General features: G+C 41.3%; 5 protein-coding genes across 10 annotated transcripts in view; 2 read left to right on the top strand and 3 right to left on the bottom strand.

Annotated features, from left to right (window-relative positions):
* The window catches only part of LOC307040259 (uncharacterized protein), a 58600-nt gene that overhangs the window by 102 nt on the left and 42127 nt on the right, over nucleotides 1-16371 (bottom strand). The window lies entirely within an intron of this gene.
* LOC307040262 (borealin-like) overlaps nucleotides 1-16371 on the top strand; it is a 52477-nt gene that overhangs the window by 6918 nt on the left and 29188 nt on the right. The window lies entirely within an intron of this gene.
* The window catches only part of LOC307040257 (piggyBac transposable element-derived protein 3-like), a 56306-nt gene that overhangs the window by 20180 nt on the left and 19755 nt on the right, over nucleotides 1-16371 (bottom strand). The gene's annotated exons all lie outside the window — the stretch shown is intronic.
* On the top strand, nucleotides 151-9088 carry LOC307038756 (uncharacterized protein). Of its 2 annotated transcripts, none has more exons than XR_013808093.1 (2): nucleotides 151-7849; nucleotides 8038-9088. XR_013808093.1 is itself a non-coding variant. In XM_079680435.1 (2 exons), exons 1-2 carry the CDS (start codon nucleotides 7421-7423, stop codon nucleotides 8787-8789), a joined length of 1185 nt encoding a protein of 394 aa, XP_079536561.1. In that variant the 5' UTR covers nucleotides 1515-7420; the 3' UTR covers nucleotides 8790-9088. The 2 variants fall into 2 exon arrangements, 1 of the variants encoding a protein (XP_079536561.1); XM_079680435.1 differs by having other exon boundaries at nucleotides 1515-7849; nucleotides 8034-9088.
* Nucleotides 11621-16049, bottom strand: kctd6a (potassium channel tetramerization domain containing 6a; the record flags this gene model as incomplete). The annotated part of the gene is made up of 4 exons (XM_079684511.1): nucleotides 11621-11731; nucleotides 11974-12132; nucleotides 12776-13058; nucleotides 15868-16049. Coding segments are annotated over 4 exons (735 nt in total), but the record flags the coding sequence as incomplete, so codon positions are not given.

Raw genomic sequence — 16371 nt, 5'->3', positions numbered from 1 at the left:
ATGGACGGTAGGTTTTCCTACAAAGTTAATTCAGCCTCCATTGATTTTCATATCAAATTAGCGTGTTAATAAAATAAGCTATCATGGCTTATATATATATATATATATATCTAAACAGAATCATGAAAGCCTGTTGGTAGAGTCAGGCACACGAGTCCATTTGAGTGTGTGCGCCGGTGTCTGAACGCTCACTCACTGCTAGCTATGTAGCTAACTGTTAGGCTACTTAGCTTGCATTGTTATGGATCTAAAGGTAGCAAAAGCTAACTTTCATAGCACAGCTTTACTTCTCACTTACCACAATAAAGAAACAGACCGTATAGCACAAACAACACAAATGATCAGTACTTACATATATTTTCACTTGTAGTATTATAATAATTGAAATGCTGGTTCTTCTGGAGGTGTTCTATAGATGAGAGTAACACCTACTTCACTTCCGGGCAAAAATTACGGCCCCGCCCACTTTTGGGGGAATACAACGCTGTCATTTGAATGACGGTCAATACAAATTCTGAAGTTTTTGCCCATCGGATATATTTTTTGGGAAAACCGTGGATTTTTGGATCTTCAGAGAGCTCGATTACGATGGCCAGTCAGGCAAACAATTACATTCGATCATTGGTAATCGACAATCGGTCTTGATATATTGCTAAATTAAAATCAGTATGCGAGGCTGTAATTTCTCCAGCTGTTCTCATGAGTAAGGCGGAACATAATAGTTTTATCATGCCAAAAAGCTGCTGTGTCGTTTATTGCACCTCAAACATTAAAACAAATACAGAGTTACGTGTTCCTGTACTTCTTCTAAGAAGAAAGGACAGTAACAGAAGATCTCTGTGGCTTCAGGCTCGATCGCCATTCAAATGACAGCCGTTGTTTCCCCCAAAAGTGGGCGGGGCCGTAAATTGACGTAGATGTTACTCTCATCTATGAAAATCGATAGCCTACTGTTATATTTAACCATATATTAATGCAATTGTTAGCCTGTCTGGCCATTGGAATCGGGCTCTTTGAAGATCCAAAAATCTCCGGTTTTCTTACATTTCTGATCGGATTGGCAAAAACTTCAGAATTTGTATTGACCGTCGTTCAACTGACAGCATTGTTTTCCCCCAAAAGTGGGCGGAGACGTTATTTTTGCCCGGAAGTGACGCATTTGTTACTCTCATCTATCCACGCTCAGGCAGCCACCGCACCGCACCGCAGCTGTCTGCACTGTACAATCGCTGGAGGACTGGGCTGTCACTCAAAAACTGAGTAGCCAATGGGGGCGCACCCCTGAAAGTCCCACCCACCTGGGAGGTTTGTGTCAGAATCTCAAACAAAAAATGAGGGAGTGCAAAAGAGAGTGCTGCAGCGAGAGCAAAAGTCTGATCATTGAGAAAGAAGAAACAACTGCAAGCAAAAACCTATGTTAAAACAAAGAAAAAAGACTTATAGTTTACATGATTACACAAATGATTTGTTTGCAACTTGTAGTTTTATTTTTTAAATGTATTTTATTTTGCTTGACTCAGTTTTTTTTCTTTTAAACTCATAGTTTTGCTTTATTCTGAGAAAGTGATGCTTTATCTTTATGATACAAAACTAATCCCATACTTGCATTGCAGTGCGTTCGACCAACAAGATACGAACTTGAAGAAAACAGAATCATATAAGTAGGGTTTCATAGAGCTAAAACATTTCAAGTGCTACTCAACTTGTTTCAGATAAGCCAGCCCTTTATTAGTATATACGTAAGTGCTTTGTTCGTAATTCTATCGATTGAAGTGGAGTCGAAAGAGATGAGTTTTCAGTCTCCCCCGGAAGATGTGCAAGCTATCTGCTGTCCTGATTTCAATTAGGAGCTCATTCCACCATTTTGGAGCCAGGATAGCAAACCCACGTGTTTTTGCTGAACACAAATGGGACGCTGCACTGGTATAGAAGCCTCCGGTCGTTGGGTGGCGCCAGAGAGAGAGAGGGCAGGCGTGGAAACAGTGGCCTTGGATGACTCCGCCGGAGAGGGGGGTGTGTCAACGTGGCGCTGGAAAAGTCAGGGAGACGTCTGAACAGCGTGATGCATGTTAGCCGCTAGCGAGATTTTGCAGTTCCAACTCCCATGATTGCCATTTCCTCAATAGGCTCTCTGTCTTAATGAAATTATCCCATCCTCTATCCTGCTTCCATAGATCCTGCACCAGTATCTTTGCACGGGTAGTGAAAGGGATCATATAGCCTAAGCCCTAAGGGGTCATATTGAGATGCCAAGACCTTGTAGATAGTTCTCATTGTTGGTTGGTGGTAAGTTATTGTTCTGTTTTTATATCCCAGTGTGTCTTTGAGGCAGTTCCATTGAAGGCCCAATGTAGGCTCTTTAGGGTCTCCACCCTCTGAGAGCCACAACTCGTTAGTCTTGGATTTGGACTCCGTAGGGAGATATTTTATAACGGATGATTCATTGCTAGCCCACTGTCTTATGTCGAAACCACCATTTAAGAACAGAGGTCTCATTTATCGATGAGGGACTTTGCTTCTTGGGGGGAGTGAAAGCTCAAATGAAGAGATCTATGGATAGCCTACATCTCTCAGCATCCATATGAAACAGAACTGTACACATTTACTTTTTCTTTATGGATATTTTAATAATCACTCTCCTTTTGAACTGTATTCTTGTGTTACTGTCCTATAGTATTTCATATCCGTTTTTAATGTATTCTCTTATTCTCTAATAACTATAATGATCATATAAAGGTATTCCTCGCAAATTCTTGTTTAGATAAATGGTGACCAAACCGTTTGAGACCCACTGAGATAAGTTAACCTACACTAAAGTTAACTATCTAAACACTGAGAGAGTCCTTACCGCTGACGTTATAAGATCCTCTCAGTCTGACAGGAGAGGACTCTCCTCCACCTTGGTGTAGAAACAGCTCTTTATATCCGTTAACATAGCTAGCTAACCAGATGCTAACGACAACATTCCACGTTACCGCTCGCGCACTCACAAAAACCCTGCTCCTCCAGCTCGTCTTTTCTTCCCTTTTTCTGGAGAATACTGGCTTGGAGATCACTCAAATTAGGAGCGTGGCGGCTGCCTCTTGAATGTCGACTTGTATCAGAGCCTGTAGGGAAACTTGATGCCGACTTGCTTAAACTATGAGATACTTGGGATGCTGCCTTGTGCCTTGGCAAACCATAGTAATCAGGGGGCCGTCCATCTCTTTTGGGTCTAGCCCCTAGGTCACGATGGCTAATTGGCTTTGTCGGGGCTTTGGCTAATACTTCCAGGGATACTGATGGCAGAATGAGATGAGGGGTGGGCAATAAGGGTTCAGGTGAAAGGCTAGGCTATGGTTGATGAGCAGGTATGCATGGCCTAGGAGGTGATGTTTGAGACGGGCCCGCTTGTAAGTAGAGCTGGGTTAAGTCTGGGACACCTTCGGATCCATCCATGTTCTCAGTACAGTGATGCAAACACAGGTATGGTGAAAAAAGAGAACTATTCAAAGCAGGAAAAAAACTGCGTAATATACTATCTGACCAAGGCCTGTGCTATAATCCTTCAATTAACTGGCTATTCTTTATAATATACTCAGATCAATAGGAGACAGATGTTAAGTTATAAATCAAGGGTTTTTATTATTATTTACAGCCGGGGTGGGGAACCTTTTTCCTTTAAATTTGTACAACATCCTCCGAGGGCCGTACAAATTATTGAACTCAACCTCTGCTTAAAAAAACTAAAATCCCAACCCATTCATTTGGCCTTTCTTTCAAGCTGTTCAAAGAACAACCTCTTAATCCAGATATCTCACCATGACTCGCGCTGTCGCGCATGCATTCACGTGCACGGTTGTGGCATGACCACCAAAACAGAAAGATATGGACACAAGATGTGTGCAAATGTATTTAGTATCCATGTGAACATGATTTAAAGAGCCTGTGACACGATTTCCCCCCATCATCCAAACCCATCAATTTGAGTAAATATTGTCCCTTTGAAAACCGTTACTGAACTGATTTTGGATATTTGTACTTTGATAACCATTAATCTGCCCTTCAATGTTAACCATTTCCTGGATCTTCTCGGGGATTCTTCAAGTCCCGCCAAATTATGTGTGATGTCAATGCGGGCACAGCGCTCCAGCTGCACCGTTCAGGATCCCAGCATCTGCATGTAAACGCACGATGGCGCACACAGCAGCAAGCTCAGACAGCGATGACAGTTTAATTTTGAACGTGTCTGAGAGCTATGAGGCTGAAGGATCGGTTTATTTTGTATCTGTTAGAAGTTTAGGAATTAGGTGCGTAAATATGGGCGATCATACGGTCATGTAGCCAGTGGTGGACTGGGACTAAAAATCAGCCCGGGACTCTCGACCGGCCCACTTCGGTACAACTAGTAAATTGTCAACGGGGGGAGTGGGGGATGTGCTAGTGACTTATCCGACCGGCCCACTTCGGTACCGGCCCATCGGGATTCGTCCCGATGGCCAGTAGCCTACGCCACTGCACCCAGCCCAGCCCAGGTAAACTGTCAATGGGGGGAGCCTCGCTGCGGGGAAACGGTGGACCTAGTGTCCCGATCGGAGTGGGAATAATAATAATAATAATAATAATAATAATAATAATAATAATAATCCGTGCATTTTATCCATTAATTTCCCCAACATTGTGGTAAAAAAAAACACACGTTTAATCCATGTTGGTGTACTACTACAACCAGTGGTGTAGTGGGGATGTTTAACTGGGTGGACGGGAGACACTATGGACGAGCTCGTGAACTGTCAACGGGGGGGGGGGGCTTGGGGACCTCTGTGTCGCCTGTCAGCGCAACTTACATGATGCCGTTTAGACAATATAATAATAAAGGGCGGTGCCGGCTGTCAGCGAACCGATCCGGCCTTTCTGCGCGACTATCACTCAAATGCGGGACATAGTCTCAATGTGTGGGACGCGGGACAAATAATAAAAATGCTGTGTGTGCAGTCCCGCACAGTGCGGGACACCTGGTCACCCTACACACACAGTTCTGCCCCTCACACACACACGCTTCAAATCAAGTTGCATAAATGCTTGAGCTACGTTTTTATTATGATTACTGTGAAATCTGCCTATTATGTTTTCGTCATTATTACAACAAATACACACTTGCAACTGATAACACTGGCAATAATTTTAGATGCATTAGACTATTTAAAAAAGAAATCATGCTTCAAATAAGTGGGGGTACGGCGTACCCCCGCGTCCAACGCCCACTACACCACTGACTGCAACTACAAAAAGCTAAGGTTTGTTTTCTCATCAGGAAATGCAGACCGGCTCAAACAAAAGATTTTTACATCATCATCCTCACGATCATTTAATGTGTCATATGTTCGCCGAATTGACATGAAAGCACTAATAAATGTAGTTTCATCCACTTGAGTTTACAAAAATAATCGATTTGTTTTTATATCACATCCGACGGGAGGAAATTCAGCAGCTCTCACTACCGATTTTTAATCCTAATTTAATCATCATCTTCACCACGATCATTTATGTTTGCCGAATTGACATGAAAGCACTGACAAATATGAATATACTGTAGTCAACTTCATTAAAACGTTATTAACGTGCCTAAACTCAGTAATTCACCATTTCTACGCATGACAACACACTTTGTCCGTGTTTGGCTCTCTCGCCGCACAGTGAAGCGTTCCCGCATTGACGTCACTTCCGGCTTCCCCCAAAACCTCAAAATGAGTCGAAGGAATTTTCCCGCGATGTTCGAAATTATTGATATTTATCGGAACGGTATCGCTTTTTCTTTTTTAAACTGACGGTTCGAGATTACTAGTAGCCCACTATTTCATTGCACAACAGTTGTTGGGTTCGTGTCACAGGCTCTTTAAGTTGGGGGGACCTAACCTCCTCTAGGGGGGTCCGGGGGCATGCTCCCCCGGGAAGATTTTTTTTAAATATTGAAGTTAAAAGCATCAATCTGGTGCACTTTGAGAGCAACATTAGGAGATCTATGGATACATTTCTCAACACCCATATGAAACAGAACTTTGAGCAAATTTTTCTTTTTAGATATTTTACATATCACTCCCCTTTCAAACTCTATTCTTGTTATTTTTAAGAACTTTTTTGTTACCGTCATATAGTATTTTATACCTGTTAATAATTTAGTCTCTAATGTCTCATTAATAACTATAATGATCATATCAAGGTGTGCCTTAACCTCACTGAGCTGAGGTTATTTGAGCCTCTCAGGAGAGAGCTCTCTTCCACCTGGTTGTAGAAAAGCTCTTTAAATTCATTAGCATAGCTAGCTAACCAGATGCCAATAACAACAGATCGCCACTGTGCTTACAACTAAAGACACAGCCTCGCAAACACTGCGGCATGTGGACGGCTCCTTATGGGTACTGCAATATTTGAAGAGCTGAAGCAGCGTTCCGGTGCTCTCCGTCTCCGTTACTCAGACTAGACATAACCACGTGAAGACACGTTACGCTCGTGTTGTGTTCAATGAACCTGTCCTTGTCCAGAGAAAACAGGTACTCGCTTGTTCAATTATTTTGCGATCTAGACTTCTTTTTTGAAGTGAGAAGTTGTCCCGGACGGACGGACGGACCCCCCCCCACCCCAAAACGAAAACTCTTCGGTTCTCCACGAATGACACAAGTCACCCAAATCAGCGTTAAAAAAGCGGGAGGCGCCGAAAAGCGACTAATTTGCATCACTGTCAGTAGAAAGGGCCTGACCTCCATTGTTGGGTTCATCCATTTGTCTGCTTGCCATCAGTCCCGGAATCAGTAATTTGGTCACTGTGTGGAGTGTGGCTCAGTCTCCGGCTCGAAGGACCATTTGTTCGAGATGAATGTTCAGACTGGAGCCACAAACCACCAGGAGACAGGAGTTTACATTTCTTTGTTTTATTTATCAGGGTATTCAGTTGGTGGGATGGTAGCTGTTGCCAATCCTTATAGTAGAAAAGGTGAAACATACTGATTACAGCATTTGCACGTTAAAATAATACTTATATTACTTGCACATTAAAGTTAACAAATACGTCTGCCATAATTATATTAAATAGGAACTAAATTATATTCATTACTACATTGAACAACAAATGTGTTCAATACCATTGAGGTTACTTAAGTGCAAACATCGAAATTACAAAGAGGATTCTACTTACATTGTTAAATCAAAAGGCATGGCGAACAGCTTCCAAACACTCAATCCTGGTGTGGGTGTTTGAGGACAAAGAGGAGGAAGTCCTCATCCAGGCCTCTATTTATAGACAAGTTTACGCGACAAACCACGGGTAGCGCCATAACCCTACACAAATGCACTTCATTTCCGCCGGAAGTCTTTTGCACAGCGTCTGTCGGTGTAAACCGGTGTAAACAGTCAGACGGGCACTGGTGTAAACACAGCGATTTCGATGCTAATAGTGATGCTAGCTTGGGAACACGATTCTACTTCTTTGACTGGAGATGGCGTTACTCTCCCCCACCCGAATTCAGTGCAAAACTGGGAGGATAACATGACGACGTGGCCCAGCATAACGTACAGCAAAATTTGCTCCTACTTCGTTCAATCCATGGCAATAGATGGAAAAGCAATGGACAGTCTGAAGGCCTCCGAGGCATATCAATATTTGCACAGCAACAAAGTTGGTTGTGTCATGTCATACAAACATGATCGTTTTGTTTATCTAAAAGCAAAGGTAGAGCCTAGCCAGTGTTTGAACAATGCGTGGCATAATGCTTGGGTGCTGGTAACTGAAGCTGGAGAAGTCAAAACTGCGGGATGTACGTGTGTTGCTGGACCAGGGAGATCTTGTTCCCACTCAGCTGCGATCCTGTGGAAGGTAACTAGATTATTTGACCATTGTAGCCTAGGCCTATGTCTTTTGTTGTTGGTATCCGAACTACATCATAGGCTACTTGGCTAGAGTGCAAAGTGTGTGTATGCCATGATGTATTATATCATATGACATGTTTGCAGTGAACCCATTATAATATCTATGCACTGTTTTTACTCTATCTCTCTAGGTAGAAAATGCTGTGAGACAGGGGAAAACCGGGCTTGCCTGCACAGACAGACAGAACCAGTGGAATGCTGGGTCTAAAAGAAATGCTGGTCAGAGGAAGATGAAGTATGTGCGCTTCAAACGACACAACAGGAAGGATCTCTACCAGCCGCCACCAACTTCACAGCCATCCTCTACCACTCCAGAACCGGCACAGGAGGTGACACTCTTTAGGACTCATGAAGAGTGGAGGAAGAACACACTTGCCTCACCAATGGCAGAACTTTTCAATTGCCCTGGGAATAGCCTCCTGCAGTTCTGCTTTAATGCTGATACCTCTTCCATCACCGAGCCAACACCATGTCCACACCTCCATCTCCTAACCCATGATGAGCACCACATACCACTGGCTTGTGTAAAATGCAGAACCTTCTATGATAAGTACATTAACATGTCCACAGCCCGGCTTGAGGAGATCGAGAAGGTTACAAAAGCACAGAGCAAAGAACAGGTCTGGCATTATGCACGGAGAGTGCGCATCACAGCGAGCACAGCTAGAAAGGTGCCCATTCGCTCAACCACGGCGCCCGACAAGTTTTTGTCAGAACACTTACACCCATCCTTCCGTGGCAATGCTGCAACCCGTCAAGGAGCGGAGGGGGAGGAACTTGCAAGGGACTATTTAGAAACTCTGGGCAACAGCATTGAAACCAAAGGCTTAGTGGTGTGCGACAAGGATCCGTGGCTTGCAGCATCTCCCGATGGAGTGATAAACTAAGACATTCTGTTGGAGATCAAATCACCTGTGTTGGGAAACAAGTCACTTGCAGAATTTTTGGCAACAAAGAACTGTGAAATCACAACTGTGGCAAACGGAAATAGGATAGATTACCATATTGCCTGCAATGGTCCAAAAGGCTACTATATGCAGGTACAAATTGGGATGCACTGCACAGGGCTTCAGCACTCCAAGTTGGTGATCTGGAACAAAACTGAGCACCTAGAAATCGAAGTACCCTACGACCAAGACTTTGTCCAGGGGCATATCATAAGGCTGCGCACATTCTACTTTGCCCACATGCTCCTGAAAATTGTTGACGATTTTGTTGAGGGAAGGTTACAGTTCTGCAGTAAATATCTCAGCATTTTAAAACCAAAATAAACTGCCTTATTTAGGTCATGCCCACAGGAGCCAACAGTTGTCTGTTGTTTACATAATGCACAATTTACATGATCTCTTTATGCTGTGCAATATATCATATGTGCCTGTACTGTTTGAGTGAAAATAAAGTTTGATGTAATTTAATTTCATTATTGCACTGTTATTGCATTATTGCATTTCATATGTTCCTTAGAGTGCTACAATTTCTTTTAACACAGTTCATCATTCATATTAAGCTCATACTGTACATAAATAACACTGAATTAATTAATTGTTTAGAGGAAACTAAAGAAATGGCTTCAACAAGAAAGATCACATGTTTAATCCTAACAGGTATTACAAATTAAAATATAAAAGCAGCCCACACAATTACATCACTATGAAAATATTCATATATAATATTAAAAAATACAATGCATGCAGTATTTGTTGTGTTTATCTGTATTTAATGAACAACATGGCTGGGTGCTGGGTGCTGGTTTGTGGTCGTAGCACTCTCTATCTAACCACTCGTTCAGGTGCTTTCTCGAGTGATTGCAACCAACTACCGCACACGTAGTTCCCGAACCACTTTTCTTCATGTTGTAATTGTTATATCCTCTTTGTCTCTGCGATATCAGTGCTTTGTCGGCACAACGGAGCTAGCTAGCAAAACAAACCCAGTCCGCCAAAACGGAAGTGCATTGCATCGAAGGGAGGAGTTCAGGATGTAGAGCGGAAACGGCTCAATAACTTGTGTATAGCCTGTGAGGAACTTCTACCTGGTTCCCTACACAGTGCCTCTTATGGACAGGAGGGTTACACACATGCAATTTCTAACAACTCCCCTTTTCATTGTTTTACTGTCATATAGTATTTCATACCTGTTTTTCATGTATTACTCTTATATTACTATCTGACATCACATACATCGTAGCTCGTAAGTTCACAGTTTATTTATAATTACAAAAATAAATATATATATTTTTTAAATTTTTATAAATAATACAAAACATGCTTATTGGGGGATGGCAGGAATGTCAAATGGGAGGGCCTGGCGCCGGGTCTGTCATGGAGGTACCACGGATTTCTGATCATTCTAACTTACCAGATTTATGTTGGCAAAAGTATGTAGACATAATTTAACCTTAAAATTACAGATATATATAATAGTTTATTACACGGTTAGTTGAATAATCAGATCTGATTGGTCAAAAGTCAGTTTAAGGAATAGAGTGGTGCAGTGACGAGTCCTAAAACCCGGAAGTGAGTTAGCATTTTACCACTACCGGTTCCCTCGTCTCGGAGTCAATGGGATTTCTCCATAGAATTTTGGAAAATAGCTCGAAATAAGGTCTGTGTTTGACACAAATTTAAGAGACGGATCCCGTTTTGTTCTACCACATTAAATACATCTGCAGTGACCCCACTGGTGATTTTTGAAGAGTTTACGTGTCTGAAAAACGATGGTTGTTAACAAGTGGCTGAATAGGACTACAGAAGTAGTGGACGTTGTACGTCATTACGCCGAACACGTAAACACTCCCGCTAAGTTTGTTTGCCCCTGTTTGTACCTGCGCTCTTGCAAACTGTTAAAACAAACGCTTCAACTTGTACAATTTTTAATCTGTATTTTTTAATATCGATCTTAAGTTGGCGTGACGTTGAAGTCGTGCGACTCTGCTGTCCTCGGCTGTAGTTCATTTATAGCATAACATTAGCATTTTGCTTCTGGCGATTAGATTTACGATTCTAAATAATAAAAGTAGGGTAGGCATGTGGTGGTCACCCCAAGAGGTTGATCATGGAGCCCGACGCAAAGCTTAAAGGTAGGGTAGGTAAGAATGGAGAAACCAGCTCGAGTGCGCTAGAATTTGAAAGTACGCAGCTGAAAAAAATCAGCCCCTTCCTTCAGACTTCCTTACAGAGCCCCTCCTCCAACACACACAAACGCACACATGACCAATGAGGCCACGAGATAAGTTTTTGCACGAGATGGAAGGCTGACAGGCAGGTAACCCATCCAGTTATTTTAGCCAGGTCAGCTAAAATAAATGGTCGTGCTTTTTACAGCGCCACGGCTTCCACAGATGAATTTTTTTGTATGTATTTATTGTCAAAGCATTTCATGTATTCATTGCTATCGGGATGTTAAGAGCATTCCGTGGAATATAAAAAAAGTGTTTCTGAAGTGAATTACCTATCCTACCTTTAACATTGAAACAATTAAAATGTACCGCATGCTATTAGGCTCTTGACTGGTGTGGGGCAAGGTAATTTGTCTCTTATACTGCTGTACAGCAATATAATATTTAACTTCAACCAGTCTGTGTTTTTAATGTGTCCTCTTTGTCTCATACTTTAATGTTGTGAGTGTTACATCGGATCCACGACATAACAACAAAGCCAACACAGTCTTTGAGTCTTAATTTTTCTCCATACATTGAGTTCATCCATCAGTTCATCTGTCAGTATTCGACTTGGCAAGCTCTTCTGCAGAACGTCCAGTGATGTTCAACTGTGTTCTCATTAGCCTGTTCACTCATGTGATGAACATATGTGTTGCGTATTGTGAAACCCTGGAAAATATTGAGACAGGCAAACTGAGTCATATCACTGCACTTATCAATTAGCCATTATTTAAGAAAATGCTATGGTGTAAGCCTTCTTGTTTTTCAGAAGCTATAATCTTGACCACTAAATTAAAAAAAAAGGTGGCAGATTAGCTTTGATCCAATTTATTGGTGTCAATGTCAGTAGTTAAAGTTGACCTGACTTTTCTAACAGGACACATGTTAAAGAAACTATATAAGCCTCTTACAGCTTTGGAGATGAAGTCGAGCAGGTGGACACGCAGGATGACTTCCTGTTGGTGGTCACATGGTCCGAAGGTGAAGGACACATGGTAGTCTCTCGTATCCATCATGTGTTTGTTCCACTTTGTGAAACTGCACGAGATGGACTCTAACATTGCATGGGCCTAAAAATAAAAGAGGGATATACTTTACTCCTTTTGACTTATGTTCAAATACATATTTATTTTCTTTGAAATATTGTTATGCAGTATTTTTTAACTATGTCAGTTATGCAAGGAAATATCAGATATCATTACCATAGGATTTTATTATTTAAACTATTATTATTAATGCTATTCTTTTAAGCAAAAACGGCAATAATAACTATTTGCATACCACTTGAGCCATGAAAGTTCAATAATAACTGAAAATAAACTAAATATATTTGTATTTTCTTGAAGTGCAAACATTCAAAAATACTCTACTCCAACTTTTATATAGCGAGATACTGTACAAACAAACTAGCTTAGAAAATATTATTCCGTTTTTTCTTTTGCTATATAAACACATATTCGAAAACAGTAGGCCTACTGTATTTTGGGAAAATCAACAATCAATCAAATCAAGTATCTATTGACAAGATAAAAATACAGGAAGTACTGTTAGCTATATATATGAGTGCAAACATAGTCAATTAAAACATTTCAACAGAGGGGAAGAGATGTCCATTTTTATTAAGCCAACCATATCAAAGAGATAAAACATTTTAAAGAAGAAGAAAGGAGGGTCTCATGAAAAATAAGATGATGCGGTGATATATCTTCCTACATCAACACGAACCCGCCTGTTCCCACTGACGTTGGTGGTGATGGTGAGCTGCGTGATTAAGACTGCGACCGGGTTGGAATACTTTGACAGCTTTCTGGTGCTGGACAGCTCCACCACCTCCTCGTAGGGGTCTATGGGATAGGGAAGCAGGGGTTTGGGGTCTCTCAGGCACTGAATCAGGGGCTCGATCTGATAGAAGTCAGCCTCCTTCCTGAGCAGCTCAGTCTCCTTGAAGTCGCACGGCAGCGTCAGCTCTGACGTCCGCAGGAAGTTGAGGATATAGCTGAAACAGCAGAAACGTACGGGATATGTGCAGAATGCTGAGCTGGAGGGAGAGCTGCTGTACGGCTCTAGAGCAAGCGGAAACTTCCGGGTCTAATTAGAGAGTAATGCAGCAGAGTCCTTAAACTCGGAAATTACTATAATGTGTTTGTGGTTAGAAGCCTAAAATAAAGCTTATGAGATTTTCCAATTTTGTTCTATGACATAACGAATGTCAATAAATACCCTACTGGTGAATGTCTGAAGCTTCTGTGAGTCATGAAAAATGCTATTACTAATAAGTGACTAAATTAATTAATTTTCCCTAATGGCCAGCAGGGGGCTACGCCAGTGGTTCCAATAATAAGTCTAGTTGCATAGAAGTCTATGAGAAAAATGAGCCTACTTCTTACTTAAATTATTACCTAAGAAAACATTTTCCTAGCAAGTTTATTGTCTCAGTCACTAGTTTAATGTATTTTCCAATACAGCATGATATTCATTTAGTAAAATATGGTCCAATTCAGAGTAGTGATTTGACTATTTTATTACTGGACTCTGTAGTTTAAGATCTCTTCCTTCCCCAGGAGTAGACTGGCAAAAGCTCAGCATGCCGGATGCTCTGGAAATCAAAGAAATTATAAAGAAGATAAGGAGCTACAAAAAACATCAAAGACTTTGGGTAAATCAAATGTAACCCTTTAAATGTCCTATCAATTTCACGCACATACACATGTATACAGTATAATAATTCTTAAACTTTGTGTAACTTTACTTTGGTCAGTTGTCAGTTGTTAAGGTAAATTAATGTTTTGATTTACTTTTTAAATCAATTCTATTTGTTTCCATTATTGTTTGTCAGACAACAGCTGACAGCACACAGGTTTTCTTTTAAAATGGGAGGAATAAATTGAGGATTATTCAATTCAGAGTGAATTCCTTAAAGATCCCCTTTATGCAAAATGCACTTTTTGATGTCTTTTATACTTAAATATGTGCCCCCGGTGGGTAAGGAGACTCCAAAAATACAACCCTTTCTCTTTTCCTCCTTACCCACATCTCTAAAAACGGGGGTACAACGGAGCTGATCCAGATTTGCTGCGGTCATGGCATTACTAAAATGTGGGCTGGCTTTACGTCCATGACCCTATCAGAAACGTCGCTGTATCAGAAACAATGTGTGACGTATTTTGGAAGCAGTGGTGGCGCCAGGGTATGGCTGGGGTAGGCTACAGCCATACCAAGAAATGGCTTAGCCCCACCATGAAAAATGATGTTAAAGTAAGCCAAATAAAGTCCGCCAACTCGCGCGGAGCAAATTGCACAGACAGCAGTTAGTAAGATTGATTTCAGTAGCCACTTGTCTAGAAATACCGAAGACTAGAAACGGTTTTGAAAACTTTTGTCACGTAGTGATCGTCTTCTCAATAGAACATCTTTGATAATGTCTTCTGGCCAATCAGAATCAAGATAACGGCGTGGTGTTGTTGCAGGAAGCCCCGACGGAGAATACTGTTGCTGTAATACATCTATATGTTATTATACATCCATGATCTATATATACATCGATACAACATTACAACATTACGTGTTGAGAGAAATCAACATGTAATGAAATAAGACCCCACGGTTTGATGATTGATAGGTGTGTTGGCTGTCTTTCATTTTGACACACAGAACAATGGGGGCTATCCGCCCTTATCCACAATGTAAAGTAATTCACACAGCCTCTTCCCTCTTATCTCTGTGAGGAGCAGCAGGTTCAGCTTTCAGAACAAAGTAACAAAAAACTAAAATGGCATTCATTTTTTTAAATGTGTAGTAATCGACGTATTTATTTTTCTTCTCAAGAGAGTACCAGAGTGTGTATAGTATTTCAAAAAATCTCCTGGGGGAGAATCCCCGAGACCCCCCTGCAGGGGTTGGGTTTTCAGCATGTCAACTCCTTTATTTACTACAAGACAAATGTGCCTTTTTATTTCATACAGTTCAATTTGGATTGAGACAGGGAAATAATCTAAACCTCAAGCGTGACGTTTCACTGTCAAGGGGGGCGATATAGCGTGTATGTAATTACATTGCAAATACTGACTTGAGCCCCACCACTGTATGGGTTAGCTCTACCATAGATTACCTAACAAAAATACTCTGGCGCCACCACTGTTTGGAAGTAATATTGTCTGTGTTTACATTAGCTGGCATCGCTAACACTAACCTGTACTGGAGAGAATCTTGTTAAGAAGCTGGAAATAAAAAGGTACTTACCTTGTGGTAAGACTGTGAGAGAAAAAGCATTTGAGCTCCATACTATTTCAGAAATAATCCTTGATGTGGTTTGGAACATAATATGGCGCTTAATCACGGCAGCGTTTAGCTGAGTATCTGCTGAGTAGAAACCTCTCTATTCACAGAGGAGAGCTCATACATGCTCCAAAGGGGCGTGGCCAGCAGCAGCTCTGCAACATTTAAAGCTGCTGACCCAGAATCAGCACTTCTCTAACAGGGCTGAAATAGAGGGGTATGAGGCATGGCTAGAATGGGTGATCTATTTGGTATTTTGAGCAAAACACTTCATAGACATGTTTTCAATATATCTGAGACCTATAATATATGCCTACAAATAGTATAATAGGAGACCTTTAATAACTTATTGATGATGGATGGTTTGTTACCACGATCGTAACATGGTTTGCCTAATACATAGCACGTTTGGATTATTAATACTGAAAGTGAAAATATGATTCATTTGATGAGCTACCTGCAGATTTTACAGTTAAAAAATATAAAATTACGCCACAGTGACAGGCTAATTCACACAAACATTAACTCACAGAAACAGCGGGCCGTCACGGTCGATGAAGTAGTTTCCGCGTACGTCCCTGACGGTGGGGAGCTCTCCTCCGAACATAGCTCCCAGTTTACCTATTTTATCTCGCGGACACCAGCTGGTCCCATCCGCCCTGGTGAGGCCGCGCGGGGACCCGAGCCTGCTGTTTGTTAACGCAGGAATTAACCAGGTGAGAGCATGTAATTATACTGCAGTTACTGTGTACTTATACTACAGTTCAGAGCCATGTTAACGGGGATGAACCAGGTGAGAGCATGTTACTGTGTACTGTGTACTTATACTACAGTTCAGAGACAGCATGTACTTATACTGCAGTTACTGTGTAGTAAAAGTGCTAAAGTGAAAATAAAAGTGCTAAAGTAAAAGTGCTAAAGTAAAAGTGTTGAAGTGAAAGTAAAAGTGCAAAAGTAAAAGTGTTGAAGTGAAAGTAAAAGTGCTAAAGTGAAAGTAAAAGTGCTAAAGTGAAAGTAAAAGTGTTGAAGTGAAA

This window comes from Notothenia rossii, assembly GCF_949606895.1.
Source record: "Notothenia rossii genome assembly, chromosome: 5".
Taxonomy (NCBI): Eukaryota; Metazoa; Chordata; class Actinopteri; order Perciformes; family Nototheniidae; genus Notothenia; species Notothenia rossii.
This window is presented reverse-complemented; position numbering and strand designations above follow the sequence as displayed.